The 24,740-nt window shown below is 52.0% G+C and overlaps 1 protein-coding gene across 9 annotated transcripts in view; it reads right to left on the bottom strand.

The window, feature by feature from the left end:
- Positions 1–8,776: 8,776 nt before the first annotated feature.
- Positions 8,777–24,740, bottom strand: part of Abcd4 (ATP binding cassette subfamily D member 4) — a 32,902-nt gene continuing 16,938 nt past the window's right edge. The window contains exons 1-19 of one of the 9 annotated variants that reach the window (XM_006982853.4): positions 23,667–23,817; positions 21,843–21,961; positions 21,593–21,720; positions 20,361–20,500; positions 19,240–19,356; positions 18,772–18,897; positions 18,183–18,233; positions 15,447–15,541; positions 15,054–15,175; positions 14,879–14,970; positions 14,648–14,737; positions 12,531–12,739; positions 12,296–12,387; positions 11,803–11,839; positions 11,425–11,474; positions 10,329–10,381; positions 9,987–10,063; positions 9,332–9,447; positions 8,777–9,194 (exon numbers count right to left, since the gene is read on the bottom strand). In XM_006982853.4, the coding sequence (XP_006982915.2) occupies positions 9,126–9,194; positions 9,332–9,447; positions 9,987–10,063; positions 10,329–10,381; positions 11,425–11,474; positions 11,803–11,839; positions 12,296–12,387; positions 12,531–12,739; positions 14,648–14,737; positions 14,879–14,970; positions 15,054–15,175; positions 15,447–15,541; positions 18,183–18,233; positions 18,772–18,897; positions 19,240–19,356; positions 20,361–20,500; positions 21,593–21,720; positions 21,843–21,961; positions 23,667–23,704 (1,821 nt within the window). In that variant the 5' untranslated portion in view covers positions 23,705–23,817 and the 3' untranslated portion in view covers positions 8,777–9,125. Of the gene's footprint in view, positions 9,195–9,331; positions 9,448–9,986; positions 10,064–10,328; positions 10,382–11,424; positions 11,475–11,802; positions 11,840–12,295; positions 12,388–12,530; positions 12,740–14,647; positions 14,738–14,878; positions 14,971–15,053; positions 15,176–15,446; positions 15,542–18,182; positions 18,234–18,771; positions 18,898–19,239; positions 19,357–20,360; positions 20,501–21,592; positions 21,721–21,842; positions 21,962–23,666; positions 23,818–24,740 lie in introns of those variants that run through there. The other 8 variants (XR_013044414.1, XM_042260915.2, XM_042260916.2 and 5 more) reach the window with 8 other exon arrangements.

The following is a 24,740-nucleotide window of genomic DNA, read 5'->3' on the forward strand; positions in this document are numbered from 1 at the left end:
TAATCCCAGCACTCGGGAGGCAGAGCCAGGTGGATCTCTGTGAGTTTGAGGCCAGCCTGGGCTACAAGTGAGATCTAGGACAGGCACCAAAACTACACAGAGAAACCCTGTCTCAAAAAACCAAAAAAAAAAAAGTAAATCCACAATTACCCCAGACTTCAGCCAGGCATGATGGCGCACACCTTTAAATCCCAGCACTTGGGAGGCAGAGGTGGGTGGATCTCTGTGAGTTCCAGGCCAGCCAGACTCTGTTAAAAAAAAAAAAAAAAAAAAAAAAAAAGCAGGCTGGAGAGATGGCTCAGAGGTTAAGAGATGGTTCAGAGGTTAAGAGCACTGACTGCTCTTTCAGAGGTCCTGAGTTCAATTTCCAGCAACCACATGGTGGCTCACAACCACCTATAATGAGATCTGGTGCCCTCTTCTGGCCTGCAGGGACACATGCAAGCAGAATGTGTATACATAATAAATAAATAAATCTTTTTTTTTTTTTTTAAAGCAAAACAAATTACTCCAGACTTCAAGGAATAACTGGCTTGTCTCTCAATGATGCTGAGCTCATACCACATCTGAGTGACATTTGTCACTGTATTGTGGGACCCTTTTCCATTGCAAGCCCAATGTACATCTCCTGAGTTATTACCTTTAGGCCCCTGCTCATCCCCACACAGAAAGGAGACGTTATTTTTTCCCACTGGTATTTCTTTCTGCTCAAGGCTATTTCTCTGGAGTTGCCCACAGTCCACAGCCTCGCTTCATTTAGTACACACCTGGGTGTCTGCATGTCTCACCTTCAGCCTCCACAACAGCACACAGGAAAGGTACGCGCATCAGATGATGCTGAGTCCCTGACAGAGAGGAAGGGGGACCAGAGATGACTCAGCCATTGAAAGTGCTTGCTGCTCAGTTCTAAGGACCAGAGTTCGGGTGCCAGTACCCACATAACAAACCAGATGCCCTGCAAAATGTCTGGAACTCCAGCTCTGAGGGATTTGACACTCTTCTGGCCTCTGTGCCCAAAGGTACGAGCATCCCCACCCCTCCAGACACTCACTACACAAACACATAGATACACACACAGAGACACACACAGAGACACAAACACACAGGCACACACACAGAGACACACACACAAACACACATCGATACACCAGACACACACAATCTTTAAAAGCAGACAACAGGCGTGAAGAAAACACAGCTCTCAGAAAGTGCATGAAATTGCCTGCAGACAGCTGTGACCCGCAACTTGATGATGTCTTGAGTGGAATTCTAAGATGAGAGAGCGCAGTGAGCAGACGAGATGGTATTTGGGCTTAAGAAATCTCATAAGGTCGTTGTAAATTGGCAGGAGAGATTGCTGGCAGCCCATCAAGTTGAATGACAGGAAGGGGAAGTCTTCATACCTGGATCAGCCCCAGATGTGGTCCTCCTCATCCCGGAGCCTGAGGGTACCCATGGGAACCAGCTGGCTCCTCTGTGGTGCAGGGACAAAACTGGGCCTCTGATGGCTCCCTGTACACAGGAGGCCTCTTCTGCAGTTACACCCCTTAGTCTAGGAAGGCCCTTCCCTCTTCCTGGCCACACCAACCCTCCAGGAAAGCATACTGCCGCTCCTCAGTCCTGTCCCCTGAGTCAGGGCTGATGGCCTCCTCTCTGACACAGCACCTGGTACATGGCACCACACTGGCATTTCCCCTGTCGTGGTGTAATTTTTAATTTGCAAGTCTATCTTCCCCACCAGATTGATTTCGTTAAGGGCAGAGCCTACATCTGATTTATCCTTTTATCCCAGGCCCCATCACAGAGCCTGCAGCTCAACCACTGCTAAATGGATGGATGGATGGATGGAGGGATGGACGGATGGAGGGATGAATGCTCCACCTATAACTTACTCATCAATAACTTAAGATTTATCGAGTGTCTAATGTGTACGAGCTCTAACACATATCAGCCTCCAGCGCGTATCACGGGGCAAGGCACTGGGCGGCAGTAATAGGCTGAGCAGTCTTGAATGCCTGTTCTCATGGAGGTTACAGTCGGGAGGGAGAGACCCTGATTCCAGTAACCACACGAGTGAATATAAAACAGCAAAGGACCTAAGGTCTCAGAAGCATAAGGGACCACAAAACAAAAAAATACAGTGACATGACCATCTGGGGGATCTGGGTCAAGGAGTTTCACCTTTGAACCTCTTGCCTCCTACTACCTGCTCTCACAGCTTTGGAAGGAAGGATGAAGGACACTGGGAAAAGTCCCACAAAACCACCACGCCAAGCTCTGGGCCCTTGGCGGCTGCTCCACCTCTAGGTAGATCTGGGTGACAGACAGCTGGGACAATTAAGATGTTTGCGGGATGCTCTTAGAGACAATCATCCTAGACCTTGGGGGATCCTCTTAGAGACAATCATCCTGGACCTGGGAAGAGGCAGGGGATGGCTACCCACAATCGCCAGGAGGCAGGGGCCTGGCTACTGGTCTTCAGATAATCAATGGCAGAAGAGCAGATGGCCAGGCCCAATCAGGGCAGAGCAAAGAGAATCGCTGCTCAGGTGCAGACCCTGGAACTCCACCCTGGAAGGGATAAGGCACCGGGGCCACAACCCCACTGGCTGCCCATAGAGAACCACGTGCCTTGGGAAGCACAACCAAGTGATAAAAAGAGCAGGAAGGACTGATTGATGAGGGCTGTCGGAGCTGCTGCGCAGGCCTGGCAGGGATAGATGAGGAGGAGGCTGGCGGGGGCGGGAGAGTGGCCTGTGGTGTGGGGGGGGATGGAGTGGGAGCTCCTGAGGCCAGGGCCTGAGGCTTGGAGAAAACACTAACAGGAGAGACTTGGTCTCTGTAACCCCTGGGACCTGGCTGCTAGCTACTTCCTGCTGGCCTCTCCAACTTCCTGTGTCACCTTTACCCCCACCCCACGGTGGCCTTGGGGTCTTTCTCTTGCTCCCTGAGAGGTGCGGTGCTCTGTCTTCCCAGACTCCCCTGGGGTGCTGCACCTGGCCCATCAGTTATCACTAAGGAGGCATAAAAATGACGGACGTTAATAATGGGAAATGGGGGTGGGTGGTGGGTGGGAGAGGTGTTGGCACGCTGGACCTCAATTCTCAGTTCTTCTGTAGAGCCAGGTGTGGAGATCGCCTGGAACACAGCCCTCGGTAGGTGGCATCTTCAGGTTAGAACAAGCGCCAGACCTGCCCGCTGCCCTATCTCTAATCCTTAGGTCTCTGATTACTAAGTTAGTCACCTAGCACCCTCTGGTCAAAAGCCGGTACTAGTTTCTCTTGCCTGCAGGCCTCCCTGTGGTCCTCTTCACCACCCTGGCCCTCCCTAGGCTGTTCCTCATCCCAGGCATCGGGGCAGTCTACTTAGTCACAGCCGAGCGGAACTAACGGGGCCTCCCTCCATTAATTTCCCACTCCTGAGCGGTCCCTTAGTGCTGATGGACAACCTCATCCCCCGCCCAACTGTGCCTGGGACCCCTCCCATTCATCTCCGCTGTGCCTGGGACCCCTCCCATTCATCTCCGCTGTGCCTGGGACCCCTCCCATTCATCTCCGCTGTGCCTGGGACCCCTCCCATTCATCTCCGCTGTGCCTGGGACCCCTCCCATTCATCTCCATGGTTCCCAGTGTGGCTGAGCTAGGCGGTGTGTGGCCCTCAGGGAGTCTCTGCCACAGGAAAGGACTAAGGTAGGTGGCTTTGTGCTAAACTGAAAACACACAAGCTGTCCTGTAGTACCTCAGGTGGACTTTACCCTCCGTGGTATTTTGCATGAGAATGGCCCCTACAGCTCACATATTTGGAGGCTCGGTCCCTAGTTGGTCAAACTGTTTTGGATTAGGAGGTGTGGCCTTGTTGGAGGAGGTGTGTCACTGGGGGGTGGGCGATGAGGTTTCGCTTTCTTTTGGGGCTGGAGAGATGGCTCAGAGGTTAAGAGCCCTGGCTGCTCTTCCAGAGGTCCTGAGTTCATATTCCTAGCAACCACATAGTGGCTCACAAGTATCTGTAATGTGATCTGGTGCCCTCTTCTGGCATGCAGACAGAACACTGTGTATATATAATAAAGAAATATCTTTTTTTAAAAAAGTGCTTTCTTTTATAAGTCTCTTTGGTTATGGTGTCTCTTCACAATTGAAAGGTAACTAAGACATCCTCCTCCTCCTCTTGCCTGGGGCCTCTTGAAGCCTGGGGAGGGGGTGGTTAAGCAAGGGAATCATGGTGGCCCCCAGGGTGAAAGGGAAGCTTACTCTCCCTTCTGATAGGTGAAGCTTTGCAGGTTTGTATGTGGTGCTGGGGATCAAACGCAGGGCCGGAAGCTGCTCAGAAGCAGAAGCGGTTCAGGAAAAGCAGCTTAGTGGTCTGGAGAGATGGCTCAGTGGTCAAGAGCACTTGCTGTTCCCAAAGGACCCGAGTTCAATTGCTAGCATACATCGGGCAGTTCATAATCATCCACAACTCTAGCACCAGGGTATCTGGTGTCCTCTTCTGGCCTCCAAGTATCATACACACATAGCATATACTCATCAACACACACACACACACACACACACACACACACACACACACACACACACACACCTTTAAAAAAAAGTGGCTCAGCTAATTGAAATTGCAAGGACACAGGAAATAGATGGACAAAACAAGAAACTGTTAGGACAGGGCTGAGCTGAATAGTAACAGACACAGGGTATGTTCAAAGGGCCACATCTTCAGAGGGTCTCCTTCCCCCATATCCCATGTTCCCCATAATGTGCTACTGTTCAGCAGTAAGTCTGCACGTGGTTTCCACGTGTGTAAAAGGAGCGCGTCTCTGGGAAGGGGCGGGTGGGGTGCAGAGCAGCATGGAGGACGGTAGCTGGGAACAGACTTCTGAGCCAGGCAGAGTCCTCCCTCATCTGGGGATTCCTGAGCCTGTGCCCAGGGGTAACAGTCTTCCTTGAAAACAGTGTTGCCAGGAGATGATAAGAATGTCAGGGTGGATCAAAAAGATATGACCCTCAACCTCTCGGATGACAGTAGACTCATCATCTACCATGACACCACCGCACAGGGTTCTCGCCACAGTCCAATGAGATAGTGAGAAATGATCTGCAGCAAGCTACTCATACTGCCCTGGAGTATATTTTGAGTTTTGCTGATTGCTTTCTTTAGTTATTATTTTAGTTTTGTGTTCAGGAGACCAGAGCTCATGTGACCCAAGCTGGCTTCAAACTAGAGCTGAGATGGCAGCCATTCCAGCCCTGGTCCCCTGAGAGCTGGGATTACAGACATGGGCCACCATGCCCAGTTCGCTTCATTCCAGAAGCTACAAACAGTCCACAGAATGGCTACCACACCCCAACACTTCCCAGAGGGCGGGCTTAGGCTCCTGGTACTCTTTCCTCTTATTCTTGCTTTTCTGGTTCCTTTCTGAACCTCCAGCTGAAGAGAAATGGATGGAAGACTTGTTGACGGAGTAAAACTGATATGTGGACTGGAATGGGGGATGAAAGGGTCCCATAAAAACGGGTTGTTCTGCTGGATGTGGCGCATGCCTTTAATCCCAGCACTCGGGAGGCAGAGATAGGAGGGTCTCTGTGAGTTCGAGGCCAGCCTGGTCTACAAGTGAGTTCCAGGACAGCCAGGGCTGCACAGAGAAACCCTGTCTTGGAAAAACAAAAACAAAAACAAAAGAATGGGTTGCCCCCAGGCTGGAGATCTGGCTCAGTGACTAAGAGTGCTTGTTGCTCTTGAGGAGGACCTGAGTTCAGTTCCCAGTACACACACACACACACACACACACACACACACACACACACACACAGTGGCTCACAACTATCCCTAACTTCAGTTCAAGGGGACCTGACCCCCGTTCTGACCTCCACAGACACCAGACACACATGTGGTACAGGCAGATACAGGGGGAACACTGCACATAAAAATACAATTAATATACTGTGGTGGTATTTTAATTGTGCTGAAATGTGATTTTATTTGAATGTTAATAAATAAAGTTTGCCTGGAGATCAGAGGTCATAACGAGCCAGGAACAGCAGTCAGGCGGTGGTAGCCCATGCCCTTAATCACATGGCAGGCAGTCTCTGTGTGGTCAAGGACACAGTCAAGCGTGGTGACCCTTGAGTCTTGAATCCCAGTACCAACCATAGAAACCTGGAGGTCTGTATAGACAGGTAGTGACTAGGAAGTCATGTGGCTGGGCTTAGAGCCAATGAAAAGGCAGAACAGAAAAGCAATAAAAACACAAGTCACACAGGAAGAAGCTCTCTCTGGGGAAGCAATGGTGGCATGGTGGTAAGATAAGGTAGTTGTGGCTCTTCGCCAGTTCTCTGATCTCTTTGGCTACTACCTCTGTATTTGGCTCTGTGTTTCTTATCTAATAAGACCGTTTAGAAATTTGTTTACAATATATCTTTTCAAAAATTAAAAAATAGAATGACTTATTCTGTGCCGGATGTGGGAGGACACACTTTTAATCCCCACAACAGGAGGAAAAGGCAGACAGATCTCTTTGAGTTCCAGGCCAGCCTGAGCTACATAGTGAAACCCTCAAAACAAGGGGACGGGGCAGGGCTTATTCCAGCTCAGGCAGCTGACTGGACAGCGGCCAGCATCGCTTGACTTCACAGGGAAAAGACCATCAATTGGGGATATTTGGTGTGTTAGTCTACTTTCTGTTGCTCTGAGACAGTACTTTACAGCCTGTGGGTCCCAACTCCTTTGGGATCGAAGGACCCTTTTACAGGGGTCAAAGACCCTTTCACAAGGGTCGCCTAAGACCATCAAAAAACACAGATATGTACACTACGATTCATAACAGTAGCAAAATTAGTTACGAAGTAGCAACAAAAATAATTTTATGGTTGGGGGTCACCACCACATGAGGGACTGTATTAAAGGGTCACAGCATGAGGAAGGTTGAGAATCACGGGTCTAAAAGAATACCACAGGAAATAGTTTATTTTTATAAAAACATTATAACACAATATATAAATTATAAAATATAGTTTATCCCAGGACTGGCAGGCTGGCCAAGCTAAGGCTGAAGAGAGACATCTGGAGAGGGGCTTCCTGCCAGGTCACAGTACGGAGGGCAAAACAAAAACAAAAACAAAAACAAAAACAAAGCCGGGCGGTGGTGGCACACGCCTTTAATCCCAGCACTTGGGAGGCAGAGCCAGGCGGATCTCTGTGAGTTCGAGGCCAGCCTGGGCTACCAAGTGAGTTCCAGGAAAGGCGCAAAGCTACACAGAGAAACCCTGTCTTGAAAAAAAACAAAACAAAAACAAAAACAGTACGGAGGGCAACAGTAACAAGGCAGGAGCCACAAGGAGACCGGGAGAAAAGGAAGGAGACAGAGAGGGCAAGGAGCAGACCCACCCCCTTTACCATTAGCCCATCTACACTGTGACTGCCTCGGAGCATTCAGAGGGCGATGCACTCCGGACTCAGTACCTCTAAGGTCCATCTCTGGGCCAGTAAGACAGATAAAGGGGTGCCTGCCGCCCAAGCCTGACCAGCTGAGCTCAATCCTTGGGGCTCGCGTGGGGAAAGGAGAGAATGGACTTCTGAAAGTTGTCAGCTGATCATGACAACATGTTCACACACGAGTGCACAGGAATGAACACACACACACAAACACACATGAAAGCAAAGCTTTTTCCCCCCCTTTGGTTTAAAGGTCCCATCCAAGTTGGGCATGGTGGCATAATCCTTTAACACCAGCACTCAGGAGGCAGAGGCAGGCAGATCTCTGAGTTCAAATCCAGAACTGGTCTAAATAGTGAATCCCAGACTAGCCAAGGCTATAAAGTGAGACCCTGTCTCAAAACAAAAACTAAAACAAAAGCTAGTGGTGGTGGTGGTGGTGGTGGTGGTGGTGGTGGTGGTGGTGGTGGTGGTGGTGGTGGAGGTGGTGGTGGTGCACACCCGTATGTAATCCCAGCACTCAGAAGGCAGAGGCCAGCCTGGTCTATAGAGTTCCAGGATAGCCAGGGCTACACAGAGAAATCCTACCTCAGGAAAAACAACAACAACAAAGAAATCATGGAGAGGATCAAGAAGAAGATCAAAATATATTGTATGAAAAAATTTAATAGATTTTTTTTTTTTTAAGTTTTAAAAAATGTCCCATCCTTCAGCACTGGGGCAATACATAAGTACATACACACAGAGAATACAGAAATCTGGCACAAAAAAAAAAAAAAAAAAAAAAAAAAAAGACTTTGGGGTCAATAACTTTATTTTGTGCTTTTGAGGTTTGTCTATTTAACTTGAGGGGTCTTATTATGTAGCCCAGACAAGTCTCAACTCATGATCCTCCTGCCTCTGCCACCAGCCTTTTAGGATTACAGGAATACAACACCATACTTGACTTAATTTTGTTCCTGTTCCATTAATAAAACAAAACAAACCCATCAACCTTGCTTTACCTGGTGAGGGGAAAGGTACGATCAACAGGGATGCAGCTTAGTGGTAGAGCACTTGCCTAAGATTCACAAGGCTGTAGGTTCGATTCCCAGTAACAGCACCAACCACAGATAACAGAGACAGAGGGTCCCAAGGGTCAGTGGTCCAGGCACTGGCCACACTGTGTCCTCTCCAGACGTCTGGTGGAAGGGGAGGGGCAGGCTGAGTGGAAACACTGGGCAGGTGGAGGCAGGAGAGTATACCTTCAAACCGTGAAGGACAAGTCTGGAGACTCAAAAAGATCACTCTACAGTAGAGAAAGCCACGTTTTTAATGCTTATTCTTTAAAAAAAAAAAAAAAAAAAAAAAAAAAAAAAAAAAAAAAAGAACTTATAAAATCCAAATGGTTAATTAAAGTTAAAAAAATCCATCCCTGAAATTGAATCAGCTCTCTTGAGTCTCATAGCTGTCTCACTCCGACCCTTCACTTCTTAGTTCATTCAGCTTCTCTTCAGCAAACGTCATCGGAAGTAATTTGTGAAAAATCACGGGGAGTGCTGGGGAGACCTCAGCGTTCCCTGCAGGGCCGACCCTGGGCAGGGCCTGAGGCGCCTAGGGTGAATGTGAGGCTCCTTCCTGTCTCATCAGCCCTGCTTGTCTGCCCGGGGCACTGCAGGCCTGCCCAGAGCTTGGTTGTCCTGGCATACCCATGTTTGGCTTTACTCCATTTTGATTCTGGTCAGTTCCCACCTTCCTCCTCCACAGAGTTTCAGAACCCAGGAGTGAAACTGCAAGAGACCGTTACCCCCACTGCGGTCAGATGGCTGCCAGAGCAGTCACCCCGCTCCCTCTGCCCCCCAAGGCCTCGTCTGAGGGGTCCTGGCCAGGCCCAACCTTCCTCAGGCCGTCCCTGTGACTTGGGTACCTTCTCGAGGCTGGGCCGATGCCCCACGCTGACAAAGGTCATCCCCAGTTGCTGGCCGAGGCGATAGAGCTCGCTCTCCACTTCCTCTGTCAGGGCACTGGTGGCTTCATCAAGCACTGGCGGCAGCATGCGGTGGAAAGGGATCACAGGCCTGCCCTTGCCCTCCGCATCACTCTTCCAGCCCATGTTCACCCTGGGGTGTGGAGGACTGACGGGTACCCTGGCTTACAGGATCCCTGCCTCAGGGACACGGCTGTCCCAGAGAGCCACACCAGGACAGAGGACACACCTGTGAGCACTGCCCAGGTCTCTCAGCTGCCTACAGCTGAATAACACTGTGCCCCAAGACCGTACGATCCAGGACGTCCGTGCCTGCCACACGTACATACCCCCGCCAGGCACAGCTCGGGGGATGCCCACTGGTCTATGGAAGAACCCAAAGAGCTATAATCCCAACCGCTCTAACCGAGGCTGCCGTGGCAGGAAGCTTAACAGTGGGTATTTACATTCTCAGGACTATGCCAACATGCCAAGCACGGATAATCACAGGTAAGGGACACAGGGATGCCCGGCCATGCACAGGTGTGCAGAGGTGGATGTGAACACACGCTGTGAGCACCTGTGAATACACACAGCACCCACGGGGTGACCTCACCTGCGTACTTTGGCTGCAGGTAGAAGAGGCGAGCGAAGGACAGTCTCTGCATCTCCCCTGGGGACAGGACATCATACCTAGGAAAGGCAATGAGAAGTGAGCCCTTAAAGAGGCGACAGCTGGACTTTTTCAGAGAATAGGTCTCGAAAGAAGCAAGTTGACTGCACAGGTTGGCTCCGGGACAGAGGCCCTCCTGCTTAGCCACATGATAGGTGAGGCCCAAACCACACCTGAGGCACAGATCCCCAACTGGCGGCTGTTGGGGTCAGGAGCCATTCCAGCCCCGGGGCAGCTGGGACCCATGTCTTCATGGAGCAGCTGCCGGAAATAGCTCATCCTTACCAGTTCCAATCCACCTGCTGGTCCAGACCTCCCGTCCTCGCCACCAAGCTGGACTGTAACAGAGAGAGGGCAGGAAGTCCACACGAGGTGCATCCCTGTTTTCTGCAGGCCTAGCTCCCCACCTCAAACGTCTGTGAGACGGACACCGCAGTGGTGTACCACGGGGGGCGTTATCACCTCAAACGTCTGTGAGATGGACACTACAGTGGTGGACCACGGGGTGTGTGTGTGTGTGTGGTTATCACTTATGCTCTAGGCTGGCTGGAGTATGGGGACAAGCAAAAGCAGACAGACTCCATCAGCTTTGTTACTGTTTTAAAATGTTCCACAGAGGTGAGAAAACTCAGTGGGTTGAGTGTTTGCCACACCAGCCTGCCTGGAAACCTGAGCCTATCCCTGGAACCCACACGAAGCTAGACAGAGAGACCTGAGTTCAAAGATGTCCTCTGACCTCCGCATGAACGATGTGGCATGCACACTCACACACGTCTAACACACACCACATACACACACACACACACATACACGTCTAACACACACACACATACACACACACATACACACACACACACACACACACACACGTCTAACACACACACCACACATACACACACATACACCACACACACACACACACACCACATACATACACACACACACACCACACATACATACACACACACACACCACACACGTCTAACACACACCACACACACACACTCACACACGTCTAACACACACCACACACACACACACACACACACACACACACACACACACACCACATACATACACACACACACACCACACATACATACACACACACACCACACACGTCTAACACACAGCACACACACACTCACAAACGTCTAACACACACCACACACACACACACACACACACACACACACACGCCAGAAGTGGAAATAAGATCTCTGTGGAGAGCGAGAGCACAGCTCCTGACTGCCTGTGACTGGCACTCCCACCCTTTGCCCCGGTCTTGGGCCCAGAAACGTCGATGGCTCTGCTGGCCGGGAGCGACCTGTGGCCGTGCTCTCGGGCAGGCCCGAGTCCTCACAGCCCCTGTCCCACTCACCAGGCCTGCCAACTCCAAGAACCTCATGATCCTCTCATCATCAGCAGAACCTGCAAAACAGAGGCTTCCTTAGCACACGGGGGCCTCAGGCCGGCCAGAATGGAGGTCACGCATCACAGCAGGGGCAGACTCCCCAGGACAAACCTCACGGCAGAAGGGCCCGTGAAGGGAATATTCGCTTCCCTCCTCCAATGGGTGTCTCTCCTCAGGAAAGGAAGACTGGACAAGAAGAGGACCCCAAAATAGTGAGCAGATAAAGGATAAGACCCAACCTGAAACCAACAGCCTGGCTAGACACTCTTCAGGCCCAGGGGAGGCCAGTCAGGCAGAGCAGGGGCAACAGTGATGAGAAGATTCGATGGAGGAAGGACAGCTCACCTGAGTCAGGGTAGATCTCCTTCAGGGGATAGATCACCTGAAACAAGAACATCTCTGGCTGCGTCAGGTGATGAGAGACACCGAACTCAGTCCCACCCCTGAGCACTCCTGGGAACCGCCCACAGAAGCCAGACTCCCCCCACCTCTGCTGAGGTGGGGAGCAGCCTGAGGGTCCCGCAGGAGAGCCACAGATGCAGCCCGTGGGGCAACAGCAGCCTTTGGAAGTGCGTTTGGGGGGCAAGAGTCTTTGACCTCCCGAGGGCACACTCTAATGGCCAACAGGCAAATGGGGTGACTGGCTAGACACCCTAGGAAGTGACTCTGGGTCCCGTCCATAAATACTGCGTGGTAGGTCCTCAGAAGCTGGGGGCTCCCAGGCACGAACATTTTATTGTCCCTAGCCTCCTAGGGCCTGAGGCCTGGCCCGCTGTTGGATGCCCTAGATACAAGTGGACGGCATGAGGTTGGAGGAGTGGACCCCGGCCCTGCTGACCTGCTCCCGGAGTGTCCCATCAGTGAAGAATGGCCTCTGTGGCAGGAACAGCACCCCGTGGGGCCCAAAATCAGCCAGCATCTGCATGGAGCCTGCAGAGCCCACAGAAGCCTGCATTGGGAGACCTCGCAGAGAAGGAACCTGCCTTTGCTCTCCTCTTACCCGCTTCCCTCCACACTGCCCCCCCCCCCCGCTGGGGCCCCCGGCTGCAGGGGAGGCGAGAGGGCTGCCTCACCCTTCACGCTCTCCCACAGGCCTCCCAGCACCCGCAGGAGGGAGGTCTTGCCGGTGCCCGTGTTGCCTGTGATGAGCAGACTCTGCCCCTCACAGATCTTCAGGCTCAGGTCCTTGATCAGGGGCTTGTCAGAGGAGGGGGCCGTGACGGAAACCCGGTCGAGCAGGAAAGCTGTGTCTGACGGCTCTGCTATTGGCCACCCTGGGGCCCTAGGGCAGCAAAGGGAGGTGTGGGAAGACGGGCCATGTGAGTAGTGCCAGGAACGCGCTTGGCCTAGAGGTGTATCACCTTTGTCCCGGGGGCCTTCAAACTCAAGACACTGACGTCTCAGTCCCCACGCCTCAGGATGATGTCAAAGCATGTGGAGACGAGGCTGCTAGCTGGACCCCAGGGATAGGGCATACCGAGAGGCCAAGGGACGACAAACATTTAAGTAACCCTCCGTGAGCCAAGAACGATGCCTCGGGAGAAACCAAAGGCACCCACTCTAACCTAGACCTTGAATTTCTAGTTCGCAGAACTGTGAGAAACTTTCTGTCATCTAAGCTAGTCTGTGGTAGAATGTCATGGCTTCCTAGAATTAGCGTGGACATGGAGCAGGAGCACTAACCTGTGACCTACTGTGATAGCCCCTACGTGACTGATCTCAATCAGTCTTGGCACCCGTGAACGGTAAATGCTGCCCTGCTTAGCAGACTGGGAAACCTGCTCCGATGGCCAAGTGACTTGCCCATGGCTACAGCTTCATTCTAGGGTTAGTGGGGCTATTGTTGGTCTTTTCTGTTGTGGTGTGTGTACCCCAAGCCATCCTAGAAGTTGCTCTGTGGACCAGGGTGGCCTCCAACTCAGAGATCCTCTGCTTCCTGTGTCCTAGGATTGAAGGCATGAGTCACACTCAGCCACATTTCCATTTTTGGAATCTTACTGGGTGGCCACTCTCCAAGCACTTTCCAAGGGCGATATCTAATCTTTACTTCCGAGAAAGATTTCATTAGTATCCTTTCCAGAGATAAAGGCAATGATACTCAGACCAGTCAGGCAACTTGCCCGTGAGATGAAACAGGGAGCCAGGAACATTGCGGGACCCCAGACACACATGAAAAAAGACATCTCTGGGTCCGAGGGAGGCATGAAACAAGGGGCACCCCAGGAAAGGGGCAGTGGTGGGGGGCAGTGGCGGGCTCAGCGGGAAGAAGAGGTAAGGAGGGCGTTATTCAGACCTTTGTTCTTTTTTTAAAAAACAAAGTATTACTTTTGTCCTGTGTGGTGCCTGTAAGTGTGTGCACGTGCGTATGCATGTGACACCACAGGTCATGTCATGTGTTCCTTCTTTGAGACAGTCACCCACCAAACCCGGAGCTCACTGTTCACCAAGGCTGACTAGACACTGAACCCTTGAGATCCGCCTGTTCCCAACCACCCTGCTCTAGTACTCTAGGAACACGCTGCCATTCCTGGCTTCTGTGTGGTTGCTAGAGACTCGAACTCAGATCCTCAAGCACTTTTTGTTTGTTTGTTTGTTTGTTTGTTTTTCGGGACAGGGTTTCTCTGTGTAGCTCTGCACCTTTCCTGTAGACCAGGCTGGCCTCGAACTCACAGAAATCTGCCCGGCTCTGCCACCCAAGTGCTGGGGGATTAAAGGTGTGCCCCACCACTGCCTGGCTGATCCCACTAAGACATCTCCCAACCCCTTTTTTCTTTATTTATTTTATATAATAAAATAATTTTGATAAATGAATAAAATAGTATGTATTTTATGTAGGCAGGGTCTCTTCATGTAGTTCAGGGTGGCCTTAAACTCAAAACAGTTCTACCGCAGCCTCCTAAATACTGAGATTAAAAGTGTAAGCCACCGTGCCTGGCTCTTCGTTTTGTTATGGTGCCAGGCAGAAGGTGTGTACGTCTGCTTTTTCCGGCTGGAGAATGATGTCAATCTGTACAACGGGTGCCAGAATGAAGGGGTCAGCCAACAGCGCACACTAACAATGCACTTGATACACCATGGAGACTGCTTCCACCCACTCCTTAGAGCTCTGCTGCCTCGAGGGAGGGGCTCCACATTAAGACCGGGCGGTGACTATGGCATTCTTCCAACCGCACTACAGCCCGGTACTCACTTGTTCAAATCCCACTCACTCTCGCCTAGGCTCTCACAGTCTTGTGATTTTCGGGACATGTCCAGCAGGGCCTCCTGAAGCTCTCCAATCCTGGGGAAGAAAGTAAGAACTAAGTCAGGATCCAGGCGCCAGGTCAAGGGGAAGCTCCTTCCTGTCTCGCGCCCATTAACACACGGTGGGCTCCTGTCCTTTTCCCACTCAGCATTTCCTGATGGCGCACGCTCTGCTCACCTGTGCGTGTACCCGGCAACGTCGGAGAATGTGGTGGACAGGTCGATGAGCTGGGTGAAGCAATTGATGAGGTAGATGCACACAAAGGCATTCTGGACAGGACGGAGGGCAGTTAGTGCAGGCCCCAGGCACGGGCCCCAGGTAAGGGCTTATCAGAAAGAAGGGTTTACCTCACCTTGCTGACCAGGGTGCTGAGCTCTGTGGGGCTCAGGTCTCCATAGACCCCACTGAAGATAGGGATGGCGATGACAACATAACTCAGAATGCTGCCCAGATAATCAAAGGTGTTGATACCAACTGCGGGAAACAGATTTCGTGAGACCCAGGAGACGCTCACGTCTTCTGCGGGGGGACATAACTCAGGCTGGGGAGCAGGAAGCCAAGGAAGGTCACACTTCCTCCAGATCTCCATCCCCCTAGGATACCCACAGCAAAGGCTCCCCCTGGTTAGTCCTTTCATTAAGTGGACCCCTGACCAGGGCAGGCAGACACTAGGGTGGCATGCAGGTGAAGTGGTAGTGGCACCATCCCCATCCTGGGGTCCCACCTCCCGGGGCCCCCTGCCTACTGTACAGCCAGAGCTCCCTGGACATCAGCTCTCTCTGGGTCTGAAGGAGTCTCTGCAGCCTGCGGTCCGTCCTCATGTGCTCCACGAGGCCAGCTCTGGTGGAAGAGGATGAGGTGTCTATAGGACCTGCCGGGGCTCAGCAAGGCTGGGGCACCGTCCCTGCCGCCATGGCCTCCGTGAGAGACCAAGCCCATGCAAACGATCTTAGCCTCACACTTCCTTCCATGAGCACCTACCTACCCACGGCTTGAGCCCCGTGACCCAGTCTGTGGTCATGAACTCTGAAGTTGGCCAGACCTGGTGTCGATCCAAAACTCTGGCTGGTGTCTACTGAAATCACAGTTACTTAACACCTACCTGTTCCTTGCTTTAAAGCTGAACTAGTGACGTCTACATAGAAAGTTAGATCGTGATCTCAGAGTTCTGTTGGGGAGTGCTGAAGAGAAGGCTCAGCGCTTTTGCCCTTATAGAGGACCCGGGTTCAATTCCCAGCACCCACATGGCAGCTCACAACTGCTTCCAGCCCCAGTTCCAGGGGACCTGACTGCCTCTGCTGACCTCAGCAGGCGCCAGGCACACACATGGTGCAGATGGACATGCAGCAGGCGCCAGGTACACACACGGTGCAGATGGACATGCAAGCAAAGCACTCATACACATCTTAGAAACCTTTAGCCTAGCATGGGGCGCACGCCTGTAATGCCAGCACTTGGGAAGCAGATCTCTGTGAGCTGGAGGCCACTCTGTTTACAGAGAGAGTTCCAGGACAGCCAGGGCTACAGAGGGAGGCAGTAGGGGGCTGGAGACCTGGCTCAGTGGTTAAGAGCATTCTTGCTCTCCCAGAGGGTGCCAGTCCAATCAGCCAGCACCCATGCGAGGCAGCTCACAACTGCCTACTTCTGGGCCCTAATGACACCAGTACACGTGTACACACACACACACACACACACACACACACACACACACACACACACGAATAAAGTAAATAAAAAATAAAAATTAAAATTAAAAAATTCAAAGCAATTGAATTTAAAAAAAAAAAGAGTTCTGTTGATTTTTTTTCTTTTCTGATACACAGTCTCGTGCATCCAGGCCAGCCCTTAACATGCTATGTAGCCAGAATGATCCTGAATTACTGCCGGCCTCTACCTCCTAAATGGTAGGACCACAGCCATGCGCTACCACACCTGGTTTATGAGGTGCTGGGGATTCAACCCAGGGACTCAGGCGTGCCAGGCAAGCACTCTGCCAGCGGATCCATACCTCTAGCCCTAGACTTTCGGATATAAAGTACCATGCACATGAGGGAGCCTGAGTAAATAAGAGCTATTAGTACTGCTGTTGTTATTATTATTAATAATTATTGTTACTACTACAGTGCGAGGGCTAGAACGCAGGAGTGTTCATGCTAGGTTACGTGTTCTACCACTGAGCTACACCGCCAACCTCAAGAGCTACTATGATTGAGCAAATGAAACGGAGCAGTCACTGCACACCAGACTCCACGCTGGCAGTCAGCCAGTGCCATGGAACAAACAGTTCCTTTCTTTAAGACACCTGCAGTGGATGGCAGGTGGCCCTGCCGCTAGGGTACGGAGTGTCAAGTGTGTCCTCAGGACCATGGCAACCAACAGGCATGTCCACTAAGGGAGTCCAGGGCAGCTCCCTGGGGAGGCAACTTAAGGCTTCAAACACAGGCAGAAAAAATCCAAAACAGAAGTTGGAGAGGAGAAGCGGGCGTTCTGAATGTCGCAGAGTCGGCAGAACCGGTCTGCAGCTGTGAGAGCTGCCCCGTCGGATCTCACCAGCAGAAGCTGCAGGATCCAAAGCAGACGCACCGCCAGAAGCCGGCTTAGGTTCCTTTTTTTGACAGAGTCTCACTAGGTACCCCCGGCTGGCCTTCAACTCACGGAGGTCTACCGGCTTCTGAGTACTGGATTACAGGTGTGAGCTGCCATGCCCTCCTGGCTCATCTCAGATTCTTAGTGTTCCTGGTGACTGCCTACTGCCGTAGAGACTGTCTGAGAGCAAGGGATCTATTAAATCCACCCCATGCACAGGTGATCCAGGGACTAATTCAAATTTTATTTATTATGTATACAGTGTTCTGCCTGCATATATGCCTGCAGGCCAGAAGAGGGCATCGGATCTCATCATAGATGGCTGTGAGCCACCATGTGGTTGCTGGGAATTGAACTCAGGACCTCTGGAAGAAGAGTCAATGCTCTTAACCTCTGAGCCATCTCTCCAGCCCCTCAACTTCTTAAATACTGCCTATGCCACCAGCTGGGACACCGCCACTAGGACCTGCCCTGGTCCGGGAGGGAAGGGACTTCACAACACCCAGCAAGACACCAGGCTTGCGGCTCCAGCAAGTGTGGGGGCAGCAGATGTGATCTTCTGTGAGAAGCCGATCCCCCACCCGACCCCCACGCTGCAGAGTCAAAAGGAAGCCATTCCAGAGACAGGAAAAGAGACAAAGGCAGTACCTCAATCCAGATGAAGCCACCCACTCTTTATTCCTTGGCCATTCTAGACCCCATGTTAGGCCACTAAGACTGAGGAAGTTACCAGTTCCAGAAACAGTCGCTGTGCCGGAGCGGAGCACAAGGAGAAGGCTGGGGAAGAGGGTCACTACGTGCGGCAAGCTTTACGAGCCAAGATGGCTGTGGACTTTATCTTTCCTGTGCTGATCCTAACTGTGGGGAGGCGGGGAACCCCCTCCACTAGACTCACCTGTAGAAAGCGGCTGGCTCAGCATTCACTCGGATCTGCATGTGCTTGAACCTGGGCCGACAGAAGGGAACCGTGCTGAGGCCGGGAGCCCTGGATGGAGAGGAAGCCCGCTCCCACACTCCCTCAACCCTGTGGCTGCCTGTCCCTGGACTGTCACAAGGGTAAAAACCCCCGGGGCCTGGGTGGAGCAGCAAACAGCGCTGACCTCAGCTCTGTGCTGACTTCAGCTTTCTGGGATGGGACAAGTGTATTCTTTGCCTCCTCCCCGAGGCCTAGCTTAACCAAGGCAAGAGGCACAGGCCAGGGGCAGGCGGTAGATCAACTACTGGCCCAACAGACTGGGCAATTAGACCATGAGCGTGTGAGAAGGCCCCCAGAAGATGCTGGCGATGGCCAACCCACCCCTTCCTTCCTGCAGCACACGCGTGATGTCCTTAATGCTCACAGTTCTCTCAGTGGACAAGTACATCGTTCACTTCCGAGACATAGCGGAAATCTCAAGAGGCATATGACACCCGTGACCCCCACAAGATCACACATGGCGAGGAGCTGGCCACCTTGCCCCTTAATCTCAACCAAGAAGACACACCGAAAATCCCCCTCCAGCTTCTCCTGCTGTACCAGCTTCGTCACGATGGGCCCCATCAAAGTTTTGTTCACCATGGTTCCCAGGATGAAATATCCAAAGATGCTCACAGGCCCAAGCCAGCCTGTGCTGAAAGGCAGAGGGGAAGGGAGGGTGAGAGAGGATGTGGGGTGCCGCATATGCAGGTAGCTCTGCGATCCTCCTTCCTGCCTCATCCCTCCCACGTAGCCCCTGTTGGATCTCCGCGTCACTGTGACATCTGACACCTGGCTAAAGCTACGGAGCCAGGGTCCCTGACTGAAATACCGTGTAACAGGACCAAAGAGGGGACAGGGTGAGCTAGGAAGGCTCCCTGGGGTGCGGGTGGGAAAAGATGAGCCTCCCTTGGACCCCACCCTGCCCCGGGTGTGGGAGGCTCTGCGTAAACGCCAGGCTGCGGGGGAGGAGGGCCCCTGGAGGGAGAGGCTGCACCTTTGGAAGCACTGGTATGTGTAGTAGGCCAGGGTGAAGGGGGAGATGATCAGCTTGCTGGCCATGCTGCTGAGTTGCCTGCAGAAGCGTTCCACATCCTGGCTGATGCGCTGGTCCCTACAGCCGAGGGCAGAGGGGCTGAGCCCAGCGGGCGGGCGGGCGGGGAACCTCCACTTCTAACCCTGACTTAGACGGACCCAGATGGTCCTTAGACTCTAGCCAGGATTCTAGACAGCTGTCTCAATTTACCCTACATGGGAGGGGGAAATAAAGCCATCTGAAGATCCAAGGAAAATCTGAGGCTAGAGTTGTCCTCCTGCATGGTCGGGAACATGGTCTCCTTAATCTCAACCCTCCCGTATCTCTCTATGGACCTGAGGTTACTCCAGGTCAGGAGCTGGTTGTTGACAGCTTCACCAGGGCTGAGTCGTCATGAAGAGGCCATCTTCTCCGGCCCTTCACTGAGAAGCCCAGCCTGAGATGAGGAAAAGTCACCCCGGGGCAGGCAGCACCTGCTGTGACGTGGTGAGTGGGGAAGGCCTAAGTGTGAGGGGGAGATCCCACAGGTCTCGTCTCACCACCGGGGGCCACACTGACTCCTCTTCCCAGTGAGAGACATGAGCCGGCACAGGCCGCTCGCAATCCCTCACCTCTAAAATGACAGCTTACACTGAAACACTTGATGTCGGGTCTTAGTTCACCCTCACTACATCCTAGAGACAGGGACCGTTATGATCGTCTCTGGACAGAAGATGAAGGTGGGACTTACTGAACGTAAGAGCTAGAGGCAAGGAGGGGGTGGAATGGGGACCTGAATCCCAGACAGCAATAGTTACTTTCTTTTTCTTCTGCCCTGTACGGCTGCACATCCAAGAACTTGTTTCCTGGCAAGGATGCTTTCTTCACTTGCTTCAACTCAAAACATGAAACGCACTAAAGGGAATTGCCCCCAATCGCTTCCTTTCTCGGCCCCAGAGTCTCTCTGCAGAACACCCTCCCTATGCAGCAGCTCCGGGCGGCCACACCGGCCTCCTGCAGGTGAGTGTGGCCAGGAGTCTCTGCAGGACTAAGCTAGCTGCCTGGGACACTCAGGGGCAGCGAAGACGGAGAGGGGTGCCTACGGATTATCGATGTCATCCCGCAGCACGTTCAGGGTGTAGTACACTCGCGCCCGGAAGTACAGGTTGTGCAGGTGCTCGGTGAGGTCCTTCCTCCAGCTCACGTACAGCAGGTTGCAGGTGAACTGGTCAAAGCTCTTCAGCTGTGCACGGGGTGGGGGTGGGGGGTAAGGGGGGCAGGGCAAAGGGAGGAGAGGAGAAGATGGCTTCCTCCAAGTCTAGGCTCAAAGCTCAGAGCCCGGCGGGAGCTTCTGCTGATAAGGCAGAATCCGCTCGATCGCTTCGGCACAGTTGCCTGGTAAGGCTTCAGATCACGAGACTTCCCTTTCCCGTCCGCTCACGTGCCTAGTCCTTCAACAAATCTCAACGAGCTTACCAAAGGCAGGCCCCTCGGGCCCCTTTCTGCAGTGAGTGTCTCACAGAGAGCAGGGGTGCGGCCGGAGACGGGAAACCGTGTGGTCTGCTCCATTTAGGACTTAGCCCCTCTGTCCCCAAGCATGGAAGAGGCCTCCACATGTCTTAGGTCTTACTGACTGAAAGCACACCCAAATGGCCCCAGGAGGGCAAGAAAGGTCAGCCCCAGGAAACTGCTAGTCCAGCCTGACAGAGGGCATCAAGCTGGGTCTTGGTAGAGCCTTGTTCCATCGCCTGCCACTTCTGAAGAGCCTCACACTAAGCACTAGGGAAATGACAAGTTCACAATCCAGCCTGTGAGCAGACGATCACAAGGGCGTAAGGAGCGAGTGTGGCGGCAGCTGTCAGCCCAAAGAGGAAGTGCAGACGGAGAAGGGGTTGACTTTGATGGAGGAAACAAAAAGAAAGTTGAGGAAGACTCAAGAGAGTGCCAATGAAGGCATCGTGAAAAACAGGCAAGGTGTTGCCAACTCAACTCGTGGAAGGCAGCTACGGACGAGAAAGAAGCGGGTGGAAGGTTGGAGGTGTGAGTGACAGCCTCCGCTGCCAGAGAAGGAGCAGAGCCAGGTTTTAAAGTGTCCTGAGCTCCCTGAAATGCGACTTCTGGGATGGGAAGGGACCTTGACTGTTTCTACTGAATGCTAAACCAGAAAGTTCATCCCAAGTAGGCCAATAGCAAGATCAAGGCCCTGCCTCGGGTTCTGACCTGCCGGGAAACAGCTCTAATTCCCAGAAAGGGGCAGACACACACTTGGAGCTTGGTTCCTGCTTCCTGAACATAGACTGGAGAAGGGGGACACAGGGAAAGGCAGAGTCCTTACGGTGGAGTTGAGGACAATGAGTACCACGGCCAGGAAGGTCAGTCCCTTAAATCCATCCAGGTCTTTGTTTCCCAAGACCCCATAATACTGACTGGGGATCAGGCCAACTTGGTAGATCACCAGTTGCTCTGTGGGGAGGGAGAGGAGCCAGAAATCACGGGGGAAAGGAAAGACATTTCCTCCTGCCAGAGACAAGGAAAGGGATCCTAAACCCAGGCTCTTTCCCGTCCCCCAAAGCCCATTCACTCACCCAAGAGGGTCACACACAAGAGCGTCACGAACATTAAGACATTCTGTGATGACCAAGAAGGGAAGAAAACTTTCTGTATCCTCAGGAACCGCTGAGCAAGTCGCAGATCTAACTTGGGCCTGCAGAAAGTCAGATATGGAGAGAAGGCTCAGAGGACAGTCCAGCCTTACAGGAGGTGTCGGGCTTAGCCTCGTCATTTACTGAGGGTCCAGGCTTTGCACGAAGTATGGATACTGAAGATGGTAGCTAGATGGATATCAGTGCAAAAAGTGACACTACTGCCCTAACAGAAGCAAATGTAACAACAACAACAACAACAAAAAGATATTTTAATGAAGACACCTTAACAATGATGGAGTAGGAAGACATTTCTCAAATAAGACCCCAAATCTACAAGCAACAAAAGGTAAAACTGATGGGCTTAATTTATAATGAAGTATTTTTACTCAACACAGTACCACAGATTTCGGTTAAGTGAGAGAAGGCATTTACAGAATGAAAGTTGTAAGGAATTACAATCTGGAGTATGCAAGGAATTTTGCAAGTCAGGATATTTCATAGGAAAGTGGGGAAAGTAATAAGTAGTCTACGAAAGGGACAATCCACAAGCCTAACACATGACGAGATGGCTCAGTCGGTACAAGTGTTTGTCTTTAAGACCTGAATTCCATCCCCAGATCCCAGTGTGGAAAGAAAGAAGCAACTCCTAAAAGTTGCTCCCTGACTTCCATACATGTATCACAGCACACACATCTCACACACACACACACACACACACACACACACACACACACACACACACAAATAAGATAAAAATAAGGCTAGCATAACAGAACACTATCTTACACACATCAGATTGATACATATTAAAAAAAAACTAAACAATATCAAATATTGGAGACGGAAATAAGGGAAACCAGAACCTTTATAGAATGCTGTCAGGAAGTATAAACTGCTTGTGACCACTCCAAAGAGCAACCTTGTGGAATTAAGTATGGCTCAGCATCTTATTTGCGGGTGGATAGCCCAGAGAAAAATCAGCAATATCTACCAAGAGACAACTGCCGGGATATTCATTACAGTATATTTTGTGGTGCTTTAAGTATTGGAAATAATCTAGGTGCCCATTACTAGGGAAATGGGCAAAATAGTCTAAGTAAGAAGGGTGATACCAGGCAACTTTCAGGAGTGAAAACTCTTATTGGATGGATGCCCTCAAAACCCAAAGCTCAGTTTTAAGTTTTTGGTGGTTTTTTTTTTTTTTCTTTTCTTTCTGTTTCAAAATTCACAACATATAAGCCGGACGATGGTGGCGCACGCCTTCAATCCCAGCATTCAGGGGGCAGAGGCAGGTGGATCTCTGTGAGTTCGGGGCAAGCCTGGTCTACAAAGTGAATTCCAACACAGCCAGAGCTTTTACACAGAGAAACCCTATCTTGAAAAACAAAACAAACAAACAGCAACAAACCCAAATCACAACCTATTACATGAATTCAAAATCAATACACATATTTAAGGTGACATGACAACCTAAGTGAGGGAGTCTGAAAAAAATTAATACGGGGGGAGGGGGGTGTCCGGGGAGCGGATTGGGATTGAGAATGCGAACCACGGGAGAAAGTTATACCAGAGGAGGGGTGTCCGCTATACCAAGAACGAAGCAGCGTCCACTCCATTCTGGGAAGCCGGGGTTCCAAAGAGCGCCGAGAACCCCAAGGACAGTTGCCAGGGAGGAGGACCCGGCGGGGGCAGCAGCCTCTTCCCCGCGTCCCAGGCAGGGCGTCCCCACCAACCCGGCCAGGAGTCCTCGCTAGCCCTGCTCACCTGGCGCCAGCTCGGGCTCTCGGCCCTGGGACCGCCATAACCCGGGAGGCGAGCGACGAGCTCGGAGCGGCTGCCCCGCGTCCACCCCGCGTCCACCCCGGGCAGAGTCCGCGGCGCTCGGGGCCCCGCCCCGGGGGGAAAGGGGAGGAGCGCCAGCGACCACAGAGACGCGGCGGATAGAGAGGACGGACCCGGGCGCCGCGGCCGCTCCCGGAAGCGCAGGCTTTCTGGAAAGGGCAAGAGACTAGCCAGGAGGTACGGAGCGGGCGCGGCCGCTAGAGCGCCCCCTCTGGGTCTGGGAGGTTTCTTTTGACAACTGGTAGATAGGAATGGAAATTTCTCCCAGAGAAGCCCGCGTGAGCTTTAGTGTGCGTATGTGTGTGCCCACGCGAGTCGTGAGCCAAGGCACAAGGGTGGAAGCCAGAGGACCACTTCAAGGAGTCAGTGTTCTCCTTCCATCCTGAGGGTTGCTGGGGAGCAAACTCAGGTTGTCAGGATTGGCGGGTGAGCCAGCTCATTGGTCCCAGCACGATTTACATGATTAAAAAAAATTTTTTTTTTATGTATATGGGTGTTTTGCCTGCATATATGTCTGAGTACCACGTGCGTACCTGGTGCTTGCAGAGGCCAGAAGAGGGCATCAGAGTCCCTAGAACTCAAGTTACAGACCCCGAGCCTCTAAAAGAGCAGCCAGTGCTTGTAACCTCTGAGCCATCTCTCCAGGACGTTCCTTCTCTCCCCAAAGTGATTTTTAAGTCAGGTAGTTGTAGCTCAGTGGTAAAGAGCTCGCCTGGAATACATAAAGCCCTCGGTTCAGTCCCCAGGGCTACAAAAATAAACATATAATCTGTTTCCCGGCCATAGACGGCGACTCAAGCCTGTAATTCTAGAACTGAGGAGGTATAAGCCGGAGGATCGGGGGAATCTGACGCCCTCTTCTGGCCTCTGCAGGCACCTCCACACATGTGGTACACATATCTTACACTTAGGTACACATATTTTAAAGGATAAATCTTTAAAAATTTTTTTTCTCTATTTTCATAACTGCATTTGGCCTTAAGCCCATAAACAATA

Source organism: Peromyscus maniculatus, chromosome 14 (genome assembly GCF_049852395.1).
Source record: "Peromyscus maniculatus bairdii isolate BWxNUB_F1_BW_parent chromosome 14, HU_Pman_BW_mat_3.1, whole genome shotgun sequence".
In the NCBI taxonomy this organism is placed as follows: Eukaryota; Metazoa; Chordata; class Mammalia; order Rodentia; family Cricetidae; genus Peromyscus; species Peromyscus maniculatus.